Below are 27,581 nucleotides of genomic sequence, written 5' to 3' on the forward strand. Positions count from 1 at the left end.
CTGGGAATGCGGGTAACATTTGAGAGGGGGAAACTGCAGTTCGGGGACTACACTGGTCCCCGCTCCACCGCACGGAGCGGCCGTAGCTCGCGCTCAGGGAGGGCAGGAAGACGGACGCCGCAGCTCGGCACCGCGCCCCGCGCACCCAGGACCCGGGCCGGCGGAGAGCCGCGGCGCCGTCCAGGGGCCGGAAGTCGGTCTTCCGACTTCTTCAGTGTCGTCCTAAGTGACGTCAGTCCCAGCCAATCGGCGGCATGAAGGCGAGCCTGCCGGCCAGTGGCGACACGTCATCCGCATTCGGAGGACCGGACGCTAGTGGGCTGGGCCCGGAGCAGGCCGGGGGCGGGGCGTCGCGAGCGGCGGGAGCACAGACCAATGGGCGGCGGGACACACCTCCCAGGGGCGGGCCCTGGATGACGCGGGGACGTCGACGCAGGTCGGCGCGTCCCGGCGGCCGAGGCGGCGGGGCTGGAGAGGGCGGCGGTGGCCAGCGCGGCAGAGGGCCGGCGGGGGCGCGGGGCAGCGGACGGTGCGAAGCGGGCTGGACCCTTGGCCGACGGCGGGCGGGGTAGGCAGAGGCGGCGACTCGGGGGCGCGGGGAGACGCTCGGAGACCCCTGGGACGAGCCGTCAGGAGAAGGGGCTGGGTCGGGGCTTGCGAGGGGCGTGGCGGCCTTGGGGACGCTCGAACCCGGACTCTGGGGCTTGGAGGTCCCTGGAGGGGCCTGGGAGGGGGCATCGGGGTGCACCCTGGAGCTTGTCCGAAGTCGGGGAGGGGGCAGTGGAGGAGACTCTGAGATGCGGCCCTTTGCGGGTGGGGGAGACGGGGTGCGGGCCTCTGCAGGGGTGCCGTCGAGGAGCCGGGAAGCGGGTAGTGTTGCCGGACGGCGCAGGTCCAGGGGGAGGCGGCCGTGGGTAGGGGGCTGGCCGGCGCGTGGAAGCCCTTGTTCAGCTCCCGAGGAATTCAGCGCAGCGCTGAGGAAGGTGTTAAGAGATCTGCGGAGGTCGGGGGCTTGTTGGGGGGGATGGGTGAGGACAGGAGGCGTTCAGGTCGCCGGTGGGCAGGGCGGTGGGGGTGTGGGTGCCGCGACTTAGCAAGTTGGATAGGCCTGAGGGGGCCCCGGGGTTTGGGGGTGTGCAGAGCGGGGCGGGTGGGAGGTGACTTGCAGGATGGTGGGTCGGGAGAGGCAGAGAAGGGGGCTGGGGCAGTGTGTGGGGAGTCAGAGGTGTGGGCCTGGGGCAGTTTCGGGGCCAAGCCCGCACAGTAGGGCTGGCAGTGACCTTTCCGGTGGTGTGATTTCCGGGGGAGATAGCAGGAACAGACCGGCCCGCGGCATGCATGTGCCCTTTATGAGGAGCTGGAACTTCGTCTGGGGGCAGGGTGGGGGTGGGGAGGTCACGCCACGCAGCTACTGTAGTAGTAGTAGCTGATGTCTCACTTCTTCCCTAGTTCCCTTTCTCCTTCCCTAGTTCCCTTTCTCCTCCAGGGTCACCGCGAGGGGACGCCCTGAGGTCCTGTCTCCAGCCTTGAGCGAGGGAAGGCCTCGGAAGGCCGATCGCCCACCATGTCCACGTTCAGGCAGGAAGACGTGGAGGACTACTATGAGATGGGGGAGGAGCTGGGCAGGTGAGCAAGGCTGGCCACGGGGCTCCGGGGGTGGGAGAGAGGCGCTGGGAGGTATCTGGAGAGTGTCCCTGCCCCGTCCTACATCCTCCTCTCCAGGAGGGAAGGAGTCCGTGGCATGTGCTGGCCCAAGGAGTGTAGGCATTGGGGTCAGGTGGCCCTGTCCCCGCATTGTGACTCTGACCTTCTCTGCGCGTTTCCTTTGGGGCAGAGTCGAATTGAGTGCCCGGAGCACCTGCCAGAGTTCCTGCCCTGTGGTGTGAGCGCAGCGGTGGTGGCGGTGTCTGTTGGTCTGTCCTTCTGTTTAATCCTCTCGCCAGGAAGGTGATGGGTTTTCGGGCACGTTTGCAGGAGAAGCCTCCTGTCCGGGCCCACGTCCCTGCCAGCAGTTTAGCATTCTTGTGGGAAAGAGCGGAGGTTTCCCGGTCCAGCCCGGCAGCTGATTTCCTGTCTGGCGGGGCCTCGGAGTGTCCCCCAAGAACGCGGCTCAGATTAGCCGGGCGCCATCCTTACCCCCGCCCCCCAGCCTCAGACCTTATTTGGTTGAGTTCGAGGCTACCAGCCCCATGATGTCACCAAAAGGGAATGTAAGTAACTGAGTCGTGCCTCACGCCTGGGCTGAGAAAGTGTTTCAGGCTCATTTGGAATTCTGAAGTCCCTCCTTCAGGAATTTCCTTCATCGAGTGGTAGAGAACTGACTACCCCGCCTTCTCCCCAGCCTCCCTCCCCCAGCCTCACGTTTTGTTGTTGGAAATGCGTTAGGTCCACCCGCTGAGGGTGGCTTGGCCAGAGTCAGCCGAGGGTCCCCTGTGTGTTTCCTTCATCCCGACCCCACTGTTAGGAACTGATTCCGTGGGAATGTGTCCCCGGGCAGACTCGGTGACCCGAGAGACCTGAGAGTGCGCGTGCTGTGATCACTGTAAGGAACGTACGGGAAGCCTCGTCAGTGGTCCTCCCGGCCCCACTGCCTCTCTGGAGTATCGCGGTTATCCCAGCGGGCCAGGCCGCAGCCCGTATAATGTTCACCGCCTTGGAAGTAGCTGGGTCTGTTTTAATAATTAATATGTTTAATTTAACCCAGTAGATTGGACAGTTACCACCTTGCTTGTAATCATAACAAAAATCACAGGTGGAAAATCTTACTGCCTTTTCTGGATAGAAAGCCTCTTTAACCTGCTTGTGATATACACGCCCAGCACAACTCCGTTCGGGCTGGCGTGTGGGCTGCGGCGTGGCTGGTGGCTGTCGTCTTGGACGGCACACTCCATCCGACGACCCTCAGCGCGTGGGGAGGTCTGAGAACACTGTGCACCGGACCGCAGTCTGCATGAGTTAGGGATGTGGTTTGGACGTCCTGACTTCTGTCTTTCTGTAACTTCCGTTCACCTGCGAAGGGACCTGCGAGGCAGGTGCACCGGCCCTCAGCCTTACAGAGAGGCAGAGGCCGAGAGGAGGGAAGCAGCTTGCCCCATGGCCGTGTGGGATTCTGGCCTTGACACCAAGCCCTGCTGGCCGCGAAGCCGGGTGTGCTGGGACCCAGAGGTGCTGGATTCTTTCTTCTGGTTCAGCTTTGCACCGATGGTGTCAGGAAATGTCAGTCTGTGGGTCGGCAAGGGTGGGCTTCGCTCTGGCTTCTGCTTCAGGGAGTGGCGTGTGCCTCTGTGTGGACTGGGGCTGTCACAGCTGAGAACTGGGTGGGGGGGAGCGGGGGGGTAGGGGTGGGGGGTGCGAGGCGGCTTTGAACGGCACAAGTGCTTGCTCTCCCCGGCCGAGGCGGGAGGTCCAAGCTCAAGGTGTCGGCGGGGCTGACTTCTCCTGAGGTGCGTGTCCTTGGCATGCGGATGATGACCGTCCTCTCCCCGTGGCTCTACAAGGCCGTCTGTCTGTGTCTGTGTGTCCTACTCTGCTCTTCTGAGGATACCGCTCAGATTGGATCCGGCCCACGCCTGTGAGCTCACTTGGACGGAATCACCTCCCAGAGGCCCTGTCTCTGGATGGTCCGCTCTGAGGGGCTGGGGTTTGACTTCGGCACGGATTTTGGGGGGACCCAGTTCAGCCTGTAATGGCATCTTTTTGCCTGTTCCTATGAGCCCTGCCTCACTCCTCTTTGTCTGTTAGTTCAGCTTGGAATCAAGCAGGGAAATCCAGTCCTTCCATTTGAAAACGAGGCCCCACGTCAGCACTTAGCTCAGCGCCGTCGGCAAGAGGTGAACGTTCGGAATTCGGTGTCATTCCCGTCGGGGGTTTGTTATGGGACTGGACGTGGGCCTGGAAGAAGGAGCTTGGCTGGTGCGGGCCCAAGAGAGGGGAAGGCGTTTCGGGTGGGGGAGAGTTCGTGGAGACGCGGAGGGGGCAGGAGCGTAACGGGTCCGGGGGACTGTGGTGGCAGGTTCAGGAGGCGGGGGGCTGGGCCTGACCAGGGGCGCTGCCGTTCTCGGCGGACCTGTGTGCACTTGGCTTTTGGATTAGTGTTGAGTCTCCTGTCGCTGCTGTCCCTGATCAGTGGCCCAGAGGGATGTGAATTATGGGAAAGGTCTGGGAGCCCGGAGTCTAAAACAGACCTGTAGGGCTGGTCCCCCAGGGCCCCACGGAGACCATGCTCCTGCCTTTCCTGCCCCACAGCGCCCCTCCGTCCTTCCCGCCAGCAGGGTGGGGTCTGCCCGTCTCTGGGACCCCCACCCTTTGCCTCCCTCTCCTGACGACCTCGTGAGGATGCCGGGGCCCCTGGGAACCCAGGGTCACCCCCACTTCGGGGCCTGACTTTATCCAGCTACAAGGGCCCTTTTACCAGGAGGGGAGGTCTGTGGACAGGTTCTGGGTTCCCCGACGGGCATCTCGGAGGGCACTTCGCTGAGCCCATGCTGTTGTGGTGATTTGGTGCCTCCCACCCGCCCAGCTTGAGTGTGCCCCGTCTTCCGACCGAGCGTGGGTAGAGCACATCTCCGTGGGCACGTGGGTCCGTCCACTTAGCCGCGAACCCCGCTGGGTCCCTCTGCCGCCCGCCCGCCCGCCTCCGCCCTTCCTCCGCGCCCTCCCCTCGTTTCCCCGAGATGTCCCGTCTCTCTGCTCTGGACCCCCCGTGGCACCTGAGGTCTCTGTCAGGAGCCTGTGCCTTGTCTTACTCTTGGTCCCCGTGGAGTCAGCAGACTGCGGCCTGTGGGCAAATCCGGCCCCAGCCCGGTGTGGTCCTGTATGCCTCTGAACGGTTTTTTATTTTTTTAAAAGGTTGTAAAAACACACAAAAATTGTGACAGAAACCACATGGCCCGTAAGGCTAAAAATATTTACTGTCTGGCCTTTTTCAGCCAGCTCTTGAGTTACAGTCAGTTAATACAACTAAGTTCCTGGACAGCAGCGTAATTTGGACATCGGACAGCTCCCTAGAGCACAGTAAATAGGATTTCTCTTCAATAACCGTCGTCTTGAGCTCTCGTCCACGTGCTGCACGGTTCATGCATTTACAGCCTGCAAGTCAGTGATCTTGAGTGTGTGTATGGGGTTTTGCTCTTGTCACCCTGAACAATTCCAGAACATTCCATCACCCAGAAGCAGTCCATCCCCATTAGCTGTCACCTCCCCTCCCCCAACCCCCGGCCTCCACGAGCCCCTGCCCATCCCTGGAGGAGCCTGCTCTGGGCGTGTCACACACATGGACTCACACCCCGAATGGCCTCCTGTGTCTGGTTCCCTCCCTGCACGTCGTGGGCTCGGGGTCTGTCCCTGGGGCAGCGCGTGGGGGCCTCGCTCCTGTCTGTGGCTGAGGGATGCTCCCGCACACGGGGGACACGTTGTATTTGTCTGTCGGTGGCCGTCTGGTTGTTTCCCCATGAGGCTGCTGGGATCGTGCTGACTGAGGATTTTTGGAGAAGCTTCCCTGTGGATTTCTGTTGCCATTTCTCTTGCGCAGACGCTGGAAGGACCTGCAGAGGCGCGCGGAAACGGTGTCTGAGCTTCTGTTTCCATGGGCGCGGGCTCTGGCCCCTGTCAGTTCGAAAATGTGTGTTGCTCTTACACGGCCAGTTGCATGAGAAGCCCCTTTGAAGTTAGCGGCTTTTTAATTTTTTTCTTAGGTTTTTATTTTATTTTATTTATTTAATTTTTTTAAAAAGATTTTATTTATTTATTTGACAGAGATCCCAAGTAGGCAGAGAGGCAGGCAGAGAGAGAGGGAGGAAGCAGGACCCTGGGATCATGACCTGAGCCGAAGGCAGAGGCTTAACCCACTGGCGCCACCCAGGCGCCCCTCTTAGGTCTTTAAATATGATGAAATAGACTGCGGGAAACCGAATCAGTGTAGAATTACGCCTCACACCTCAGCCCCCTCCTCCGATGCAGATGGCGAGTGGGGTGCCCCGCCCTTGGGCCCCCCGCCTGCCGCACGCGAGCAACACCTCTTGTCGGCTGCGGGCTGTGGGCTGCGGGCTGCGTGGGGTCCCACCAGCCCCGGGAGGGACTCGGTTCCCGTCTGTGAACATGCGCCGCGTTCCTGCTCTCGGCCAGGCAGAGCTGCCAGGGCTGCTTTGGACCCACGCAGCGGCTCACCTGCTGCCTGAGCCCCCGGGGGTGGGGTGCGTGCTGGGAGGTGCTGTCCCAGAAGCCGCGGCCCCTGCCAAGCCCGGCTCTCCACTCTGTCCCCGCAGCGGCCAGTTCGCCATCGTGCGGAAGTGCCGGCAGAAGGGCACCGGCAAGGAGTACGCGGCCAAGTTCATCAAGAAGCGCCGCCTGTCGTCCAGCCGCCGGGGGGTCAGCCGGGAGGAGATCGAGCGGGAGGTGAACATCCTGCGGGAGATCCGGCACCCCAACATCATCACGCTGCACGACATCTTCGAGAACAAGACGGACGTGGTGCTCATCCTGGAGCTGGTCTCGGGCGGGGAGCTCTTCGACTTCCTGGCCGAGAAGGAGTCGCTGACAGAGGACGAGGCCACGCAGTTCCTCAAGCAGATCCTGGACGGCGTCCACTACCTACACTCCAAGCGCATCGCCCACTTCGACCTCAAGGTGGGCGAACCCCGGCGGGGCAGAGGGTCCCGGGAGCCGGTCCGGCCCTTATGGCGCCGAGCGCGGGCTGGTGGCCTGTGGGGGGTCCCGGGGGCGATACGGGGCTGTCCCGGGGACGCTGGGCTGGCAGAACCACCGAGTCCCGCTTTGCCCGCAGCCGGAAAACATCATGCTGCTGGACAAGAACGTGCCCAACCCGCGGATCAAGCTCATCGACTTCGGCATCGCCCACAAGATCGAGGCGGGGAATGAGTTCAAGAACATCTTCGGCACCCCCGAGTTCGTGGGTGCGGCTCTGCGCGGCGCCTCAGGCGGGGTTTGTGGGGTGTTTGAGGATCCCAGGCCCCTGGGTGTCTGGCCCACGCGCCCCGGTGTCCTCTCTTGAGTCCTGGTGTCCCGTGGCGGCCAGGCCTTCCTGCCCTGGAGCCACCCTGCCCCTCCCCCGAGGCGGGCTGTGCCTCTCCCCATGACTCTGTCCCCCGCGCTGTCCCCCGCACTGTCTCCCACGTACCAGCGTCTGACCCTGCCCCTCCGTCTCCCTGTTCCTGCAGCTCCGGAGATTGTCAACTATGAGCCCCTGGGTCTGGAGGCGGACATGTGGTGAGTGGCGGGAGGCGGTGGGCAGGCTGCCTGGCATGTAGCCCCGTTACTCCTTAGGGAGTCCCCTGGCCATCGTGGGAGCTGCCAGGCCACAGCTGCGGGCTGGGATGTGGTCCATCTGCCTGGCTGGGTGCTGCTGGGTGTGGGCAGGACCCATCATTGCCTTAGAACAGGGACCCGCCAGCCAGAGCCACTTTGTGAGTTCGGAATGGCATTCTGGTTTTCACATGGTCTGTGTTTGTTTTAAAGGTTTTATTTATTATTTGCCAGAGAGAGAGAGGGAGGGAGAGAGGGGGAGCATAAGCAGGGGGAGTGGCAGAGGGAGAAGCAGACTCCCCGGACGCTGGGATCACGACCTGACGAAGGCAGACATTTAACTGAGCCCCCCAGGTGCCCCTTTTAAGGTGTTGTTAACACAGACAAGTAACAGAGACTGGCACCCACAAAGCAAGAAACAGTCGCCTTCTCACCCTTTGTAGGAAGGGTTCGTCAGCCTCCCTTCGAGCGCAGCGGGCATCAGAGCCCCGCAGCGGCCCCAGTGCCACCCTGGTCTGGTTGGAGCCTCGATAGGTGGTGGGTGACTCGCCTGACCAGTGCGAGTGCCCCAGCCCGAGACCCCCGGACCGAGGCAGGGAGGCCCTTAGTGTGGAGGCTGTGCGGACCCTGGAAGGAGAGCCGGCCACGGCCTCTGGGTTCCCCACCCGGGCTCCAGACCCCCGGGCATTAGAGGTTCTGGGAATTGGGGTGCTCCCCTCCCCACACCGTGGAGCTGACCTTTCTGTTCTTGTGTGTCCCCTCCAGGAGCATCGGCGTCATCACGTACATCCTGTGAGTGCCTGCTCCGTGCTTCCTGGGTGTGCTGGGGCCTGCTGGCGGGGACAGGGACCAGAGCTCTGAACCTCCGCAGTGCTCAGTGAACTTGGTGGCTGGCTGGGTGGGGGATGGGCGGGGGGATGGGTGTGGGGAGATGGGTGGGGGATGGGTGGCGGATGGATGAATTCCTGGAGGAGGGAAAGATGGTTCCTGTCTCGGGCTCCTGGAGAGCCCTGCCCTGTGCGGTGGGGGTTTCTCTGGGGTTTCTCTGGCCTCATTCCCTGGGCCTCCCCGGTTAGACTGTTCCTCACCTCCGTCCTGGCGTCAGACAAGCCCCCACTGCTTTTTTTTTTCTTTTAAGATTTTATTTATTTATTTGACAGAGATCACAAGCAGGCAGAGAGGCAGGCAGAGAGAGGGGGGGAAGCAGGCTGCCCGCTGAGCAGAGAGCCTGATGTGGGGCTCGATCCCAGGACCCTGAGATCATGACCTGAGCCCAAGGCAGAGGCTTTAACCCACTGAGCCACCCAGGCGCCCCTCCCCACTGCTTTTTCTTCCCTTGTCAAGGTCTTGTGGCCCAGTGATGCACCCTGAAGATTTCTTGAGCTGGATTTTTAAAATAGTTTCCTGTTAGTTTTTGTTTTTAAAGATCAGAGTTAAGTTTAGACTTAGGGAGGAGCTGCAAAGACCACGCTGCAGTTTCCGTGCCCCTCACCAGCTTCCCCAGACGTTTGCACCTTAAAGAGCATTTGTCAACACCAAGAAATGCGCGCAGGACGCCACCAGCAGGCAGAGTCCTGGAGTTGTCCCGTTCTTGTCTCTTCCTGGTCCAGGACCCCACGCAGGACCGAGGCGCCCATCTTTGCTCGGTTCTGGTCCCGTCTGCCTGGAGGTGGCTCAGGGCTTGTCCCGCTTCAGCTGCCAGCCACAGGCCGGGTTGTCCCTGCAGAGGCCCCCCATGACCCCCCTTGGCCAGGAGAGCTGCGGGGGCGGGTCTCAGAACTCAGAACCGCTTACTGGTAGCCGTCGGTTACGACGGCTGTAGATAGGGTCGGACGGCCTGATGAGGCGCGTAGGGCGAGGCCTAGGGGGGCTCCGAGTGCAGCAGCTTCTGTCTCCGTGGACCTGGGGGTGCGCTCTCTTCTCCACACGCGGAGGCGTTCCCCACCTGGAAACTCAGAGCCCTTTCGTTGAGGGATTTCACAGAGGTTCTGTGCTGTAGGCCCGAGTGATTGAATTGTGGGTGATGAGCTCTGTCTCCAGCCCCTCCGCCTGCCCCAGAGGTCAGGCATGGGGTGGGCGGATGCACCCCGCTAGCCCCAGGGCTGCTTGCCACCACCAGCCCCAGCCCAGGGCATCTAGCGCCCTTCCAAGAGGTTGAAAGGGGCTCATGATGGACGGCAAAGGGCTCTTCTCACCTTAGCACGGTGCTAAGAAACCGAGGCTAGAGACCAGATACCCTTACAGACGCTCCCGCTTTCTGAGTTTTTAGCGTTTAAGAAAGTACGAGGCCTGTGGGAGCTCCGTATCCAAGGATGGGGGTGAGAACCAGAAGTGTGTTCCCCACTATGTGTCACGGCCCTGCCAGCGGAGCAGCTCCGGGCGACACACGATGTCCTCGTGTCCTGCTGGGGACTGTGCACCCTGCCCGGGGGCTGGCGTGGTGTCAGCCTGGACACCCTCCTGGGAAGTTGCCGGCTTTCCTTCTGGAATCGCTAAACGTTTAGGCCAGATGCTTCCAGCTTCGTTAGAGACTTTGATCCCCTCTTCTGTGTCCATCAGTGGCTGGGTGTGACGTCCTCGTGCTTTCTGGTGGGAGGCCGGAAGCTGATTGGGGCAGGTTCCGGGGGGATGCGGGTGTGTCGGGGAGCCCAGGGCCCAGCATCCGCTTGCTTCTGCGTCTGGCCCCCGAGGTGGCAGGGAGTGAGCGCCGGGGAGGCTGAGCCCTGTGTCTGCCTTCCAGTCTGAGCGGCGCCTCCCCGTTCCTGGGTGAGACGAAGCAGGAGACCCTGACCAACATCTCGGCCGTGAACTACGACTTCGACGAGGAATACTTCAGCAACACCAGCGAGCTGGCCAAGGACTTCATCCGCCGGCTGCTCGTCAAAGACCCCAAGTAGGAACGCCAGGCGGGGGAGGAGGGGCAGGGGGCTGGCAGGAGAGGCCACCTGGTCCCCCGAGAGCACGTCTCTCCGTGCTGTCCCCTCTGTGTAACTGGGACTTGGGGATGGCACAGACGGTTAGCGGGGCTCCCGCTGTGTCTTTCAGAGCCGTTTATTCCTTGCTGACGTTTAAGATCGTTTTCATGTCACATTCCAGATTCCGGGGTACTTCTCCCAGGGAATTCTAAAACATGGGGTGTCACAGAGCTCTCGTTCATGGTGAGGGGCTCGTGTTGCCCCCCTGGCACGGGCGCTCATTCCTGGCATCTGCCTGGTCCCTCCTGTGGGCGCCTGAGTTGGCGAGACCCAGCGTTCGATCTCGCCGCCGTTCACAAAACCCCTCAGAAAGCACGGGAGACCCCAGGGCCTGCGCCCCCACTGGCCCCTTCATGGGCTCCTTGCTGCCTGAGCGGAACAGACATGCTGGAGGGCACAGGTTGTTTCAAGGGCATTTTGGGGACATGCCCCCAGGCTGGAGGTGAGTCCCGGGGGTCCGTGCATAGAGAGCCGTCTGAGGTGGGGATGGAAAACAGCCATTTGGCGGAGAATCTGGACAACCCCTTTCCTGTTCCGGTCTCCCCATCAGCCTCGTGGGAGGGTAGGGCACATGGCTTGTGTGGCACTAACCAGGGCATGGGGCGGGGGTCTTCCAGGAGAAGAATGACCATCGCCCAGAGCCTGGAGCATCCCTGGATCAAGGTGAGGTGGCTGGAGCAGCCCCCACTCAGGGACAGTGTGTGTGACAAGGTCTCTGTCCCGGGAAGGCCCCCGGGGTGCGAGGCCTGGGTGGTCGCAGGTGTGCACTGTGTGCCGGGGTGGTATTGGAGCCCTCCCCTCTAGGAGGCCCAGGTTGGCTCTTTACCCCCTCTGCACACAGCTGGGCTCCATCCCAGAGAAACTTCCAGAATGGGCGGGAGTGGCACCTCCTGTAAAGGGCCAGAGGGTCCGGCTCGGGCATGACCACTGAGCTCTGCCGTCCTAGCGGGAGGCTGGGGGACCCTCGGAGGCCGCCCGGCCCGGAGGCCCCGCTCCAGGCGCCCGTCCCTCTCCGCAGGCGATCCGGCGGCGGAACGTGCGGCGCGAGGACAGCGGCCGGAAGCCCGAGCGGCGGCGCCTGAAGACAGCACGGCTCAAGGAGTACACCATCAAGTCGCACTCCAGCATGCCCCCCAACAACACCTACGTCAACTTCGAGCGCTTCTCCAAGGTGTTGGAGGAGGTGGCGGCGGCCGAGGAGGGCCTGCGGGGGCTGGAGCACAGCCGGCGCCTGTGCCATGAGGACATCGAGGCGCTGACGGCCATCTACGCGGAGAAGGAGGCCTGGTACCGGGAGGAGAACGAGAGCATCGGCCAGGACCTGCGGCGGCTGCGGCAGGAGCTGCACAAAACCGAGGCGCTGCAGCGGCAGGCCCAGGAGGAGGCCAAGGGCGCCCTGCTGGGGGCCAGCGGGCTCAAGCGCCGCTTCAGCCGCCTCGAGAACCGCTACGAGGCCCTGGCGAAGCAGGTGGCCTCCGAGATGCGCTTCGTGCAGGATCTGGTGCGGGCCATGGAGCAGGAGAAGCTGCAGGGCGTGGAGTGCAGCCTCCGCTAGGGCCTTGGGGCGGGGTGGGGGGGAGAGTTGGTGGCGTTGGGCTGGGACGCGCTCCGGGGGGTCGGGAACCCGAGGCCACTTGGCTCCTCTGTCCCGAGGCTCTGGCACCTTGGGGGGCTTCTGGGGTGACATCACTGGAGGAACTCTGGGCTCTGCGAGCACTTGGCCGGTGAGGGCGGCCTCCGTGGGCCCGGCCTGTGCCGGCTTAGAGTCGGAGGGGCCTCACTTGCCTCTGCCGGACACCAGGCGGGAGGCAGCTGCCCCGGGGACTGCGGGGGTGACAGACAGACTGCTGTCTCCACCCCCTATCCTCATTGTGCCCCCTCGGCCCTGAGCTGGCACCAGGGCCCGTGGAGGGGCCACTGAGGGTGTCTGGGGCCGGGCCCCGAGCCCTGGTGCAGAAGCCCATGGAGCCTTGGGCGCAGAGTGCAGCACTGCGCAGCTCCACGCTCCTTTCTGAAGCGCCCACGGCCACGTGCACACGGATGACGCGCCCACGCCCGTCTGGCTCCCATCCCTGTTCCAGTGCTGCCTTTTGGACTGTCAGGGCTCACAGTGGCCCCCGTGGAGTCATCGTCCCCGGGACACTCTGTGAAGGCTCAGTGTCCCCTGAGTGCCCGGGCAGGCCCCGCTGCCCTGCGGGTGGAGAAAGCCCAGTGGCCCTGGACCCCAGAGGGGCTGAGTTGCAGCGGGCAGTGCTAGCGTCCGCCACTAGGTGCCGCCCTTGAGCAGGGTCGCGCCCCCAGGGAAGGGCCTGAGTTCAGGCTTCACCACATCGAGCGTCTGGGCCGTGGTCAGGTTAAGCAAGCAACCGGTGCAACCCATCTAGACCGGAGGGTGTTCTCCAGACAGGCCATCCTGGGCCGAGTGCAGGGAGGGACCAGGCAGGGGGACCGGCCAGGACCGGAGGACCCTGCTGTGGGGTCTGGCGGAGCTGTCCTGACTGCCTCGGCCTAGCCCAGGGTCTGGGCTGGGAACCACCGTCCCCGCTCTGCGAGCTCTGCTGTGCTCTACTGCATGTGTCTGCTGCGAGCCGAAGGGAAATAAAGCCCCGCTCCCCACACGAGGCTCTTTGTGTGCCCACGGACGTGGCTGTGTCTGACTGTGTCTGTCCCTCTGCTCCTGCCCCTGCACTCGTGGGGCAGAAGAGGGCATCATGGGGGGCTGTGCAGGCTGCCCTGATCTTGGGGTTCGGCTGGTCTCACTTCCTTGTGAGGAACCAGAAGTTTCCAGGCAGCCAGGGTGAAGTCGGAGGGTTTTTTGCCCCTTTGTGCCGCCTCTGGTGCTGCCAGGCCTCAGTCGGGCTCCGTGGCCGTCTTCGGGCCGGGCACAGGGGCCACCCCGTCTGCTCAGAAGGGGCGGGAACGTCTGCTCAGCCCCTGCTGCCGCCGGCCGGCCTCTCATTGTCTCATTCCCTACTCTCTGGGCCACATTTCTCCTTGTCATTTCTTTTTACCTTATTTAAACACAAACCAGCTGACTTCCCGTGACACTCACTCCTTTTACTGTCTTCCTGGTCCAGGTTTCAGGTTTCAGCATTTCAGTAGGTTTCAGCTCTTTCGGACTCAGTGGATTTCAGCTCTCGGGTCTTCTCCGTGTCCCTGATGCTCCTTGGCAGCTGGTCTGTCTGGCCAGGACCTGGTTTGCCCCGCACGCGGCGTCTGGCCTTCAGGTCCTTTAGGATGACTGAGCGGCAAGTCTGCCTGGGTCACGCCGGAGAGAACGGCGGGCTGGCCGTGGGAGGGGGCGCCCGGCTGGGCGCAGTGTGTGGGATCAGCTGGCCTTAGCCCCCCGGGGCCCCCAGGGATGGGTAGACGGCTCCACCCAGCTGGTGCAGAGCTAGCCTCGCACGTTCTGGGCACCGTGGCGGGCACTGGGTGGTGCTGCCGGGGGCGCTGAGACAGTGTCTGTCCTGGTACTGGGGGGGAGGGACTGCTTGTCCGTCCAGCTGGTCTAAGACTGGTGGAAAACGAAATTCACTTGGGACCTGCACCTACCCTCAGTATGCGGGGTGCGCCATGCTGCAGGCCTAGGTTGCTGTCCCCTGCTCCGGGGAACAGCGGGTGTCCTTGGAAACCGCTCAGCCCTCCCCCTCCTACCTGGGTTATCCAGGCGGCTCTGCCCAGCCCGGCCCTGGGTCCCTCATTCCAGGATTCGGGGGCATGGGAAGCCACTCGGGGGTCACAGGGCACCTTGTCAGGGCTCTGGCCCATGCCAGTCCTCGGCAAGTGCTGGTGTCATTTCGCAGAGCCTGTGGGGCCGATACTGTTACTTATTCCGACTTGGGCCCGCAGACTCGGCCCCCCGTGATGGCCCCCGTGGGTCTCTGCCCCTTGCTGTCGCCCCTCGAGCCCGGGTCGGCCCAGTGGTGGGTTCTAGCCGACAGAGCGCTGCCGTGGTGCCGGAGGTCACTTCCCTCATCAGGCTCTGTAACACTGTGGCTTCCGTCCTGCCTGCAGGCTCTCCGTGGCTGGCGCTGGTGGAAGCAGCATCAGCTGCCCCAGGGGTTGGTTTGGAAGATGAAACGCATTGAGAGACGTAAAGTGCTTAAAACAGGACTGGGCACAGTAGCCAAAAGGTGGACGCAACCAGTGGCCACCGACGGACGGACGGATAAAGAAGGGGTGGTCCGTCCACACCCTGGTAGTGTTCCGCCTTAGGAAGGAGGGGACCCTGACCCCTGCCGTGATGCACAGGGACTCCGAGGACGTGGCTCAGACCAGCCAGACCAGAGGACACATCCCGCAGGACCCCACTCCCAGGAGGAGTCCTGTCCACACAGAGAGGAGAGGGTGGGAGCCAGGGCTGTGGCAGGGGGTAGGGAGTCCGTGCTTCACCGGGACAGAGTCTCCGTGTGGGGAGATGGAAAGTTCTGGAGATAGAGGGTGGGGCTGGTCTCAGGACAGGGTGAGTGTGCTTCCTGCCGCTGAAAATGGGTAAGTTTGTTAACCCCTGCTGCACACCTTGCCCTGCACTCCTCTTGTGCCTGGTGTTCCCGAGTGAGGTCCTTTATACTCAGCGGATAATCTAGGAATTAGATAACCCATGAGCTGTTCTATCAAATTATTGACCCCAAGGAGGGCAGTTTGAAAACCAGTCAGTCGGAAGCGTAGGAGGCTCGGACTTGCGATGGGGGCAGGTGTGTGGGGCAGAACCCCGAGCCTGCGGGGTCAGCCCTGACCCCAGGCAGCCCCACACTTGGTGTCAGGAGCGTCGTGGGAGGAGAGAATTGAACGTTCTGTTGGATCCGGGTCAGCCGCGGAGGGGCCCAGAGGGACCCCGGGTGCAGGTGGCCGAAGGGTAATGGGGGGCGGACGGAGACGCAGGGCGGCTCCCGGGGGGCGGAGTGTGTCGCAAAGACGGCAGCTCCTAAACCCCGGGACCTGGGGACGGCACCTCATTTGAGAGCAGGGTGTTCACAGTGGTCACGGGCAGAGACGAGGTCGGACAGCAGACCCAGTGACGGGCGTCCTAAGGAGGCCCTGTGAAGGCGGGGATCGCGGGAGAGTGGGACGGGGGGTCGGAGCTGGGAGCTGTGCCCGCGTCTGCAGCGGGGGGTGGGGGTGGGGGGCCGAGGACCTCAGCAGGGGCTGGCAGGGCAGGAGGGAGGCTCCCCTGGATCTGCGCCCCAGCTCATGGTCAGGTAAAAAGCACAGAAACCTTCCAGAGTTCTGCGAGCGGCTGGGGAAAGGTGGAAGGAACTCCTGATTTTTGGCCACGTGGGACAAAAGCACAGGGGACCTGGGGGCCCTCTCCTGGGGACTGGCACCTGAGGCGGGGGCCAAGCCCTCCCACTGTGAGGTCCGTGTGACCGGAGAGGGGCTCATGGGGACCCCTCCCCCCGGCCTGTTGTGGGAAGCGTTGGTGCGAGTGTGGACAGTCTCCTCGTTCTGTGGTAGTAACATAGATCATTGAATTATTACTACTACTACCTGCTGACTACCTTTGATTCCAGGGAGGACTGGCAGCCACCCGAGGCACCTGCCGGTTGCCCACGGTCGCCGGAGGCTGCCCAAGGCCACCTGAGGCCGCCCACCCAAGCTCGCCAGGTGGGAGTTCAAGCTGGTTCGTCTGCTCTGGGCCCAAGGCCAGCGCCACAGCTCAGGGAAGCGGACCGATGACACAAACCCCCCTTCTCAGTTATCCCCTCTTTATTTCCACATAAAAATCCCCGAAGCTCATGGAGATGACGTTTGAACATCACGACAGTAATCATAACGGATCGTTTCTAAAAACCACAAAACTGGCCGTCGTCATGGGCGTGTGACCCACGACTTAGGATGCATCCCATGCGTCCTGGGAGGAAAACCGGCGTCCCTTTCCGACGAGGTCCGGGGTCCGCTGGTGTTTTGACCACGACCTCCCCGGACACAACCGCCGCTTGCAAAGCCACTTCTGACACGTGGGCAGCAGGCGGCCCGGACGCGGTGGCCCCGGTCTGCATGGAGCTGTGTGCTGAGACTTCTCGAGCCTGGGGACAGTCCCCCCCCACCCCGGCGTCTCTCTTGATCCCAGAGGGGCTGCCGCGGCTGAGCTGGGGTCCTGGGTCCCACTTGCCCTTCGTCTGTGGCTGCTGGTGGTCCGGAGGGGCAGCGGGCCGGCCACGCAGTGGTTTTGTGAGCGGCCGCAGGCTCCTCTGGGATGGGCGTGGGGGGCTGGGGTCTGCCGCTTCCTGTCCTTCTGTTGCCTCCCTGGGTGCTGGGTAACCGCGGCACGGGGTGGGACGCCTCAGTTCCTGTCGCTTAGCGTGCAGCGGGGCTCCAGCACGTGTTGATCTGGGGAGGGACAGCCACCAGGCCCGGGTCTGGGCCGGGCCACAGGCAGACAGGCGGTGGGGGCCTCTCGCAGGGCAGCCTGGAGAGCCCCCGCCAGTCTCTGCTGCCTCGGGCTGCGGGTGACACCCCTGGGCCTGGAACGTGGTCCTGTCCTCTGGTGGGGACACATGGCAGAAACACACATTTAATCCTGCCCCCCAACTCAGGCCCCCAGCATCCCCGCCTTCCGCGGGCAGGGCTGTGACCCAGAAGATGCAGGCCTAATCTCGCCCAGAAACTCAGCATTTTCCAATGCAGGGGGCAGTTCCCCAGTGTTCCCTGGGGTTCGCGGTGGGTCAGTTCCTGGATGCGCAGGGCAGGACCCTCTCCCGCGCAGCAAAACGCTAGGCATTCTTTTCCATCAGCACCAAACACCACTGGCTCCCTCCCGTCCTTGGAATTACCCCCAAACACCAGCGTCCCAGGTCGAGAAGCATTTGAGTTGGCCACTGAGGCCGAGAACCTCACACTCAGTACAATCTTGGCTGCTAAGAAGCCGGCTCCAGAGCCAGGAGGGGCCCGGAGAAGGTTCCCCGTCGACTATCACTGAGATTTATATAAATAGAGACTCAAAGATCGGAGGTGACTGCACAGGACCACAGTTTGCAAGCACTTCCCACCCTCCTCTTAAATGCCTCCACGGATGGGGAACTCACTACCTCAAGCAGCCGCCTGACCGCTGTTTGGGCTGCGTCAGAAAAGTCTTTTGTCCAAGGTGAATTGTTCTCCTCTGACGTGAGTCCCCAGAGCTTCCAGGCCACAGGGACTTCCTTTCCCAAGTGCACTTCCAACTACCCAAACCTCTAATACCCTGTATCTTCCTTCCTGCAGTTCAGAGCCCACTGCCCTCGACGGGAGCCTGAGGGATGCGTCCCAACCCTGCACTGGGGGGAACCAGGCAAGTGGGGACACCACTCTCTCAGTAGGAGGTATTGACCAGGACTGCCCTGGGGTGTGGCATCCATGTTAGACGGGCTTGAGAATGTTCTAGAAAGGGAGGGGCGGTAATTACTGGCAGCTCATTGCTGCGACAGGCTCTGATGCTCCCAAAGAAGGGGAGTGCTGTACGAGACGGAGGGGGGGAGCCGGTCAGATGAAAACCCACGAGGTGGAATGACAGGAGGTCCCCGGGGCACGGCACTGCTGGGGGCGGAGCTTCCAAGCCTGATGCCCAGAGTGGCAGGGGCTGTTCTAGGAGAAAAGGCACAAGAACAAGTCCAGATCCGGCCAGGGAGCTGGTGGGCATCGGTGGCTCCAACATGGGCCCGCTGACAAGCAAGAGAAGGGTCTCGAGTCGGGACTGTGTGCAGTGGAAGGGGACTCTGAAGCCGTCCAGGACACCCAGGCTGCGCCCTGAGCTGCTTGCCCTCGGCTGTGAGCTCACGGGCGTGGAAGGGCGGAGGGCTGAGAGCCAGGTCCTTTTCTGGAACACACGAATACTGCGTTGTTTAAAAAAAAAAAAAAAAATTCAAGCAGCTAAAAAGGAGGCTGGGTTTCAGAGATGAGCGGAGGAGCCGGACATGCTCCCAAGACGGGCGTGGGACGAGGCGGGGATGAGGTCCAGGGCCAGAGGGCGTCTGACAGAGGTTTCTTGGCATCTGGAATCTTCTTTCTTGTCCTTCTCTGTGTTCTTGTCACCTCAGGACAGGCTAGAGAGGGATAAACACAGCTCAGGTCATTATCACTGCTTTTCAAGCGGCGGCCGCGTGTGGAATCCGGCTTCGGTGTCCTCGGCACAAAGAGCGGTACCGCTGTCTGCCCCCGACTCTCCCCGCACGGTAGCAGAACGGGCCTGGGGCCGGCGCCTCTGGTCAGACCAGAGGGAAGTTCCAAAGCAGCCCCTTTGTCCTTCAAACCTCCATCCGTCATCTGCGCACCACCCATCTGTCCGTCTGTCCATCCATCCGTTGTTTCCTACAGTTTCTTCTTTTGTGTCTTTATTTTATGTTTGAAGATTTTATTTATTCATTTGCGGAGAGAGAAAGGGGAAGAGGAGAGGCCGAGGGGGAGGGAGTGGGACGCGCAGACGATGCGCCGAGCCAGGAGCCCGAAGCGGGGCTCCATCTCCTGACCCCGAGACCAAGAGTCAGACGCTTCCCCGACCCGGCTGCCCTGGTGCTCCTGTCTTTAATATGTTTACGCATCTTTAGTTCACCAACCCTTCCTGAGGCTTCCCAGGAGGGCCTGACTCTGCCGTTTGTTTGCTGTGTCCGCTGGCTTTCTCTCATGGTGCGTGACTTCCTTGCCTGTTCGGTGAGTGTGGACGGAGCCCCCACCCCGGAGGACAGGGCTTGAGACGGTCTCGGGGATGCACTGAGAACACGTTTCCACTCAGCGTGCCCAGGGCGGGGCTGGCCGAAGGCCATGTTCTATGTTTCTCTCTCCGCTTGGGGCTTCCCGGGTCGAGTGGGGGGTATTAAGGTGGACGGTTCGGCCATGTCCCAGATTTGGGGGAGAGGGTGTGGTCAAGGGTTAGCCCTTAACACTGCCCATTCCAAAGGAAGGGGTAGCCGGCTGAGTCCCAGATCCCGGGAGGTAACCCAGTCCTTGGAGTGCCCAGCCGAGCAAGAGGGTCTCTGTTTAGCCGGGGACCTTGGGTCGTGGGAGAGAGTCGGTGCTGACAGTGTGATTTGGGGGGGTGGGGATCAGCCCAACCTCTGGGGGGTGATTAGCCATGCCTGAGGGACTGCCCCCACAAATGCCCTGGACACCAAGACGCGGGGGAGTCTCTGATCGGAAACATGTCCTGCGTATCGCCACAGGCTGCTGGGAGAACTGGGGTCTTTCTGGTAAGTCCCCGGCAGGTGACAGCCGGAGGTTCACCCCTGGTATCTCCGGGCCCTGGTTTCGCACACCGTCGCTCACTGCTGATGCTCCCTCCACTGCATTAAACCACAATTGTGGGGCGCCTGGGGGGTTCCGTCGGTGAAGCGTCTGTCCTTGGCTCAGGTCAGATCCCGGGGTCCTGGGATCGGGCTCCCTGCTCGGCGGGGAGCCTGCATCCCCCTCGGCCTCTGCCTGCCGCTCCCCCTGCTTGTGTGAACAGGCTCTCTCTCTCTCTCAAATAAATGAGTAAAATCTTTAAAAAAATTTTTTTCTAAAATCCCCAACCAACCACAATTTTAAGTACTACAGCTTCGCCGAGTTCCGTGAGTCCATCCAGCAAAGCTGAACCTGGGGGTGGTCTCCATGACCCCCCCATGCACAGAGAGGCTTCTCCTGGCATCTGGAGCTGGTGGGGACCCTGGGACAGGCCGCGGGCCAACGGTGTCCCCGAGGCTGAGTAGGAAAGCCTGGGCTTGGGGTGCCCGGCTGGCTCAGTCCGTAGAGCACAGGACTCTCAGTCTCAGGGTCGGGGGTTCAAGCTCCATGGTGGGCTCATTGGAGCCTGCTTAAAATTAAAATTAAAATTAAAATTAAAAATAAGTAGCCCAGGCTTTACGGGACCTGGTTGCAGGTGGGGGTCTCAGTCAGGGCACCACGTGGCTTAGCTCTGGGGCCTCATGGCGATGGCGTCCCCTGGAGGTGTGCGGGGACAGGCTGCCTGCTGCAGCGGAGACCCCAGAGTCCTGGGAGCAGACGTCTCTCTGGCTCCCCGGTACAGCGGCCCTCGGCCCCGGTGAATCGTGGGGCCATTCTCCCGCAGTGGGGACATCTCCACCGGGACATCGGGACAAGCAGACACCAAGAAATGGCTTTGCTTCCCACTCACCTTGTCTCCTGGTCTTCTGTGCCCGGAGCAGACCTGCGGAAGAGAGACGTCTTAGCACGATTTGCCCATCTGGGGAGCCTCGGCATCCGGCCGGGAGCCCCACGAGAGCAGGACACGGAGGGCCAGATGCCGGCTGGGGCCGAGCGGGGAGGTGGGGAGAGGGAGGGCCCCGAGCCAGGCTGGGCTTTCCACCGCGCCAGCGCGAGGGGCCGGAGGACTTGCAGGGGCATTTGCTGGGTGTGAAAAAAGAAAGGGGGGGCATGGGAGCAACAGCTTAATGGGGGTGGGGTCCCCTCTGCAGCGCCGGGACATTCTGGATGTAGCGGCGGGTGCGGGTGCCCAGCTTTGCCTGTGCCCCAAAGGTCCCTGGAACGTGCACTTAAAAAACCAGAAGAAGCCCCGGGAGAAGGCTTTTACAAACTCTTACCAGCTGTTAGTTAGTTAGTTACTTAGTTTACTTATTTATTTATTTTTAAAAGATTTTATTTATTTATTTGACAGACAGAGATCACAAGTAGGCAGAGAGGCAGGCAGAGAGAGAGGGGGAAGCAGGCTCCCTGCTGAGCAGAGAGCCCGATGCGGGACTCGATCCCAGGACCCTGGGATCATGACCTGAGCGGAAGGCAGAGGCTTTAACCCACGGAGCCACCCAGATGTCCCTGTTTATTTATTTTTAAAGATTTTATTTCTTTATTTTTTTTAAGTTTTCTCTACGCCTACCATGAGGCTGGGAACTCACAGCCCCGAGATCAAGAGTCCCAGTGTGGGACGGAGCCGGCCGGGTACCACGACTGTTTCAGTGGAACTGCTGGCCTCTGTGGGTGTCCCTGTGGGGCCGGCCCGGGCTGGACGGGAGAGGGACCCCGACTCCGAGCACCCACTCATGCCGGCCACCGCCGCGGCACTCTCAGTCCCCGTCATGACAGTGCTGTAGTCACTCTTCCCGGCCGCCTCGCCCGTGGTCACCCGCACACTCACCTGTCCTCTGCCGAAGCGGCCTCTGGCTTCTCCTCGGCCCTGGGCAGGACGAACTCTGGCGGCGGCCTGGCGCTGGGGACAGAGGGAGACAGCGAAGGTGACCAGCCTGCGTGGCCCACCGAGGCCCCTGAGGGCAGGCGTGGAAGGCCCCCGAGGGTGCAGGGATCCCCCGCGGGTTACTGACGGCAGAGGCAGCCCTGAGGAAGGGGGTGCAAGCGGGGGCACGACGGGGAGCAGAGACCCCGAACATGGGTCCCAGCTCGCCGTCCCGGACACCTCGCGCCCTCGCCCCGCGGACGCGGTCGCCCTGTGCCCGGACTCCGGCTTGCGGGGCGGGTCTCTGCTCCCTCCTTGGCTAAGGCGTGGGAGGCCGGGGGCAGCCCTCGGGGACACAGGGACACAGAGAGACGGAGACGGGGAGTTTCCTGTGCTGTGTATGTCACTACAGTGAAGCACAGAGAGAAGAGTTGGCTGGAAGGCGGCGGGCGGGGGAGGGAAGAGGCGGCGAAGGCTCGGGCTGGTGCGGCTGCTGCGTCTGGGGCTGGTGCGGGCTGGTGCGGCTGCTGCGTCCCGCCTGCCCTCGGCCTCCCTCCGCGCGGCCCACGGCTTGTCCTGACCAAAAGACCCCGTGGGAGGCCACCACGCCTCTCCTCCTGGCAGGGCTCGTTGGCCCGCCTCACTCGCCCCGCCGCAGGGCCCGCTCTCCTTACCCGCTGAGGTGTCCCTCTCCTCGGCCTTTCGAGGACCCTCTGGACCGGGACTCTGTCTTAGCCACCTGCTTCCCCGAGGCAGGCAAGGGCCTGGCCATGACAGAGAGCCCCAACCCTCTCCCAGACTTGCTGTGTGGCCTTGGGCAGGTGCCTTGCCCTCTCTGAGCCTTGGATCCTGGGGCTGTAAGATGCTGTCCGGAATCCTGGCCTGGCCCTGCTCTGGGGGGTGGGAGTGCAATAACCCGGAGGTCCTGAGACCACCTTTCACGGTTATGCTACGGAGGAAAACGGACCCGGGAAACCAGTGGGGGAGGCTGGATCCGAACCTGGTCTGATTCAAAGCCCCCAACAAGGACGTGTGCACGCGCATGTGTGTGTGTGTGTGTGTGTGTGTGTGTGTGTGTGTGTTTGAGTGATTGGTCCCCGTTGAGCCGAGGCCACCAGCTGCCCCCTCACTGTGGGCCCAGCCCCAGCCCTGACCCCACCCCGACGTGACTGCCCCCCGCACAGACCTCTCTCTCCTGGCCTTGAGCCTCTCCTCCTCGTACCTGGAAGAGAGAACGTAAAAATGCATCAGACGCGGCTCCCCTCCCTGCCTCGATGTGCTGCCCGGGGACTCCCTTTCCTCTCGGGAACGGAGAAACATTCCCAGGACTGAATTACACGCCGGGCGTGGGAGCCGAGAGACGGCCGCAGGGGACAGTCTGATGGTCTTTGTCCCGTCTCTGCAGCAGCCGGGCAAGCCCCCAGCCCTCCACCCCCACCGAGCAGGGAGTACCTGTCTTGCTGGCATATTCCAACATCTGGTAGAAATAATTCAGCAGATTTTTATTTTTTATTTTTTTGCTCTGATTCAGCCCCAGCAACTACACGGCGCCGTTTAGAGAGCAGCACCCTCGCTGACATGCCCCCTCGGCAGGGCCGTCCTCTTATAAAAGGCTGGAGAGTAGATATTCTCCAGTTTGTAGGCCAGTTTCAGCCACAACTACTCATTCAGACGTAACTCAGAAGCAGCCACAGCAGATCCATCCGTGGATGGGCGTGGCTGTGCCGATAAAACTTTATTGGTAAAACAAGCTGTGGGCCGTGGCTCAAGGAACCACGTGGCCGCTCATCTCACCTGCGGGACCCCAGGGGGAGGGGCGTGGGGTATGGGGGCGGGGACACTCACACGGCAGATGGGACACTCACTGTAGCACGCACTCCGGGATTTGCACGTGTTCCATGGGGATGAGCTGTTCCAGGTCTTCTAGGCTGTGCACGTACTGGATCTTGTTGATGAATTTGACGCTGGCAGGAGGAGGAGGAGGGAGAGGTCTGCAGCCCGGGCCCGGAAGGAGCGCCGGCCGGCAGGGGTGCCCAGCACCTTCCATCAAACCTCTGTCCCTGCCCAGGCTAGCCTCTACCCCCGGCCCTTGTGAGGTGGACAGAGCCGCACCCGGGGTCAAGGGCAGGGTCCCTGCCGAGCTTTGTCACCAGCTGCTGCTTTGAACTCCCGGTTACTACTATTTTTTAAAGATTTAATTAAACCCAAGTTTGGTACGATGCAGTATATGCTTTTTTTTTTCAAGGTCAAACAATTTCTCTAAGAAGACCTGGAGAATACAGCCCTACAGAAAATAAAAATCATCGAGCAACAGTATAAAAATAAACGTAAGCCCAGCATCTACTGATGTGTGCTATGGCGCTTCCTATCTATTTGTAGGGATGAGATAAAACTTTGGCTCGGCTTTCCCGCGGCCGATGCGAAGGGAGACACGTGATGAATTACACCGTTCACGGTGTCCGTCAGGGGAAAAGCAAGCCATTGCTCAGCAGAAGGCCGCTGGTGACTGATTAGGCGCGACGGACGTTCCCCATGGAGAGTCACCACGCGGCCGTGTGTGGCGGGGTGAGCAGCAGCAACTGCTTTCGTGCAGTTCTAAACACTTTTTAATAAAAAGAGAAACCAACCCGGTTATTTTTGGAGCCCGGGGTCTCTCTCCTGTTGTCACAAGAAGGGCCCGCGGGCAGGGACTGAGCCTCAGACAGGCAAGAATCGCGTCCACACTGCCCGGCGCAGCGGGCTCAGAGGGTGGACCGAGCTGATTTGTGAGTAAGGGATTTAGGGTGTGCAGAGCCCGCACCTGCTGCTCCAAGCGCCGGGCTAGGAATAGGGCGGAAAGTCCGGCTGCGGCCACCTGGTGACACGCACCACCATGCCTGTGCTCGGACACGGATGTCCGAATCCCCGTGGTGACAAGGCTCTGTCGGCCTGTGGGGCCAGCCTCCTGTCTCACGGGTGGGGGCGGGGGGACCCCCAGAAGGCAGAACTCCACACCGGGGCGAGGGGCAAAGTGTTTACGCTGAGAGGGAGACGCTCCCCGAGGGTGGACCCTCCCTCAAGCTCATCCCATGTCACTGCCTGGGAATGGATGTGAAGGGTCTTCTTTTTTTTTAGGTTTATTTACCTAAGTGATCTCTACGCCCCAGGTGGGGCTCGAACTCACAACCGTGAGGTCGAGAGCTGGACCCGTGCTCCACTGCTCACGCCAGCCGGGCGCTCCTTGAAGGATCTCGATTCGATTCAATGCTTTGAATCATGGTAAGTTAAATATCGGGTTTATGCGATTGACTGGGGGCGTTTCACACGACTGATTTTGTTTTACTGGACGTGCACATCGGGGGTTTTACTTGGTGCAATAAAGGGTTAACCGGCAGGTTGGGGCGCTCAAGCCCCACCCACTGCAAAGAAGGAACGGAGACTCCATGATCCACGGTGGGGCAGGGGGCTAAACCCTGGTGAAAACCTAGGAGAGCAAGGTCCTTCCTCTCTTATCGCCACACATCATCCCGGGGACGATCGAGGGCTTTGGCTACCCGCCGGCGGGAGCGGACACCTTTGTCCTTGGTCACCTTCCCTCTGTGTCCTGTCTCGGTGGCAAACGGTAACAGCTCTGCGTTCTGCGAGTCCTTGCAGGGAATCGTCACAGCCGAGGTGCTCTCGAGGGCCACCCAGCACAGCCCGCTGGTGACATTATTGTCGGGAGGGGCTCAGACCCTCCTGGCGTCCTCAGGGTCCCCGCGCAGACGCTGGGGTGGACGGAGAGGGACTCACTTCTGGGCGGCTGGGGTGGGCTAGCGACCTGGCTGCACGACCCTGGCTGGGTCCCGTGACCCCTCTGAGCCCCAGGTCCCATGGGATCGCAACAGCATCAGCCCCTCAGGGGGTGGTTGTAAACGTGGAGAGGTTTCCAGCACTTACTAGGGGGAGGGCTGCCTGCTAGTGTTTTTCCTGTGTTCCTCCCTTAATAACAACACGTGGGACTGGAAACGGTTTACAGCAACAGCACAGGGGCGCCTGGGTGGCTCAGGCGGTTAAAGCGCCAGGTCCTATTCCCAGGGTCCGGATGGGGCGGGGGGGGGGGTGCAGGCTCAGCGCGGAGCCCGCTTCTCCTTCCCTCTGCCTGATGCTCCCCTTGCTTGTGCGCATGCGCACGCGCTTTCTGATAAATAAAATCTTGAAACAAAAAAGCAATAACACACAGTCGGCGCAGAGCAGCTGCCCAACACAGATGACAACAGAGGACGCGCACGACCCGGAGGGTCTGGCGCGGGGGCAGCGGTTACCTGATGAAGGGGCGGGAGATGGCCAGCACGGTGCGGATGAACCAGGACGGGTGCACGATGATGAGCGACTTCAGGTTTTTCCGCAATCTGGGGGGGCAGAGGAAAGGCCCCGGGGAGGGCGGAGCTAACAGGTGCCGCCTCCCGGGTGCTCCCTGCTGACTGCAGGGTCGGGTTTCCCGGTAGGGGGTCGCGGGCTGTGAGGCTGGGCCCTGCGCCGCCTGTGGACGGCCGCCCTGACGTTTAGTCCCCGAGCAGCCTCCCATTCCCGAACCATCTCCCGGGGCGCCCCGGTTCCGACCGCCCGCTGTGGTCCTCAGCAGGCGGGGTGAGGACCGGGCCGCCTCCCAGGGGACCCCGGGGCGCCCCGCAGCCCGGCGCGCACGCACCTCCTGTCGATCATCTGGTAACACTTCTTCAGCCAGCCGATGCCAGGCATCCTGCGGCGGGGCGTGGCGCCGTTCAGGTAGACGATCATGTAATCTTCGGCCACCAGCAGCTCCAGGCTGCTGATGACGTACCTGCTCACGGGGGGCGTGGGGGGGGGCAGAGTTAGGGAGCCCCCGCCCCGCGCAACGCAACCCCTGGGGCACATGCTTGCATGCACCTGGCCATCCTAGACCCTGCCCCCAACATCAGTGTCAGTGTCCAGAACCATAGCGCATAGAACCAGTCTCTATCCTATGGCACACTTATTAGGCACCACGTGTTTTACAGGCATGAGCTCATCAGGATCTCCGGGAATCCGGACAGTGGGGAGGGGTCTCACAGTCCTGGGTACAGCCCAGGGAACGCGCACCCCCCACTGGACAGCCCAGTGCACAGATGTGAGGGGTCTCAGGCCTGTCCCTGCCTCCACCCTCCCTGAGGGATTTTAGAAAAATCCTTTCCTCTGGCTCAGCGTCTACTTCCCCACCTGTAAGCCAGGTGGGGTGGGGTGGGGTGGGGTGGGGGGTGGGCTCCCTGGTTTGGGGGGCCTCTTCCTGCTCTGACTGGTCATCCTCTGAACCAGCCGGCACCCCAGCCCCACTGGGTAAGAAGGGAATCTTCCTAAGAAGGCACATAGAAGCGATCTTGATCATGGAGTCCATTCTATGACCTGCCATGGCTGGCGTCGGTGTCTGTCATCCCGCAATTTCACCCGGGGGTCCCTGGCCTGGTGACGTAACCTCCCTGGGTCTCAGGTGCTGTCCCTGTAGCCTGAGCAGCCACGGGCCCTCCCCCCAGGGCCTGCGGAGCGTGGACTCTGTCTTCCCGTAGGAAGCGCTGGGCCCCGAGGCTGGGGGTGATGATGGCCCATTCCAGCTGCTGAGGGAACTGTGGGCGTGGGCCGGAGCGGGGTCGGGGGCCACTTACAAGAAGAGGTTCTCCATGATGTAGTGGTAGTCGGGGGAGCTGCTGTCCGGGAGGAAGCAGGCGGCAAACACGATGATGGCGTTGAGACCTTCGCCGTAGTACCCTGGGGAGAGGCGGCCAGGGAGTGGCTGGCGCTCTGAGCTGGCCCCTGCTCTAGCCCAGGCCCCCACCTCCTCGCCAGCCAGACCCCTTCCCAGAGGGTACAGCTCCGAGTCTCAGCACCTTGGTTGGGGGAGCCAGCAAACCCCTGAGTGCGCCCAGCCTGTCCCTGCCTGCCCCGAGTCCCCGCCCCAGAGACTTAACATCCCTGCGGCTCAGATAAAGAGACTGAGGTCCACAGAGGGCCTCTGATGACCCACAGTTGGCTGGAGGGAGCCGGGAGGAGCCCGAGGGCTGCGCTCTCACCTCCGTGGGTCACTACCCTCATGTAGGGCCGGATCATGTGCAGGTCGATTCGGTGCTCCTGCTCTCCGATGATCACCGTCCTCCACAGGCGCCCATTGGCGGCACTGCCGTCCTCCGCGGCACCGTCCCCAAACAGGTCTGCGCTGTCCCCGGGCATGTTCTTGGCGGCAGCCACGGGGGTGTCATCTGGAAGGAGGCCAGGGTGAGCAT

The 27,581-nt window shown here is 62.1% G+C and overlaps 2 protein-coding genes across 6 annotated transcripts in view; one reads left to right on the plus strand and one right to left on the minus strand.

The window, feature by feature from the left end:
• Positions 1-239: 239 nt before the first annotated feature.
• On the plus strand, positions 240-12,877 carry DAPK3 (death associated protein kinase 3). 4 transcript variants are annotated; one of them, XM_004771415.3, is made up of 9 exons: positions 432-568; positions 1,450-1,626; positions 6,264-6,624; positions 6,782-6,911; positions 7,176-7,224; positions 8,026-8,052; positions 10,001-10,153; positions 10,853-10,898; positions 11,254-12,877. In XM_004771415.3, the coding sequence occupies exons 2-9, from the start codon at positions 1,565-1,567 to the stop codon at positions 11,788-11,790; spliced, it is 1,365 nt and encodes a 454-aa protein (XP_004771472.1). In that variant the 5' UTR covers positions 432-568; positions 1,450-1,564; the 3' UTR covers positions 11,791-12,877. The 4 variants fall into 4 exon arrangements, with proteins under 4 accessions (XP_004771468.1, XP_004771472.1, XP_004771473.1 ...); XM_004771416.3 differs by having other exon boundaries at positions 445-568; positions 1,470-1,626; XM_004771414.2 differs by having other exon boundaries at positions 480-568; positions 1,487-1,626.
• A 3,046-nt stretch (positions 12,878-15,923) lies between these two features.
• ATCAY (ATCAY kinesin light chain interacting caytaxin) overlaps positions 15,924-27,581 on the minus strand; it is a 28,407-nt gene continuing 16,749 nt past the window's right edge. For both annotated transcript variants that reach the window (XM_004771410.3, XM_004771409.3), the window contains exons 5-13: positions 27,372-27,557; positions 26,967-27,069; positions 26,000-26,131; positions 25,614-25,700; positions 23,196-23,294; positions 22,517-22,552; positions 21,295-21,366; positions 20,317-20,349; positions 15,924-18,253 (exon numbers count right to left, since the gene is read on the minus strand). In XM_004771410.3, the coding sequence (XP_004771467.1) occupies positions 18,244-18,253; positions 20,317-20,349; positions 21,295-21,366; positions 22,517-22,552; positions 23,196-23,294; positions 25,614-25,700; positions 26,000-26,131; positions 26,967-27,069; positions 27,372-27,557 (758 nt within the window). In that variant the 3' untranslated portion in view covers positions 15,924-18,243. The remainder of the gene's footprint in view (positions 18,254-20,316; positions 20,350-21,294; positions 21,367-22,516; positions 22,553-23,195; positions 23,295-25,613; positions 25,701-25,999; positions 26,132-26,966; positions 27,070-27,371; positions 27,558-27,581) is intronic.

The sequence above is a fragment of the Mustela putorius genome, unplaced genomic scaffold (assembly GCF_011764305.1).
Source record: "Mustela putorius furo isolate JIRA1106 unplaced genomic scaffold, ASM1176430v1.1 tig00000095_pilon_pilon_pilon, whole genome shotgun sequence".
NCBI lineage: Eukaryota > Metazoa > Chordata > Mammalia > Carnivora > Mustelidae > Mustela > Mustela putorius.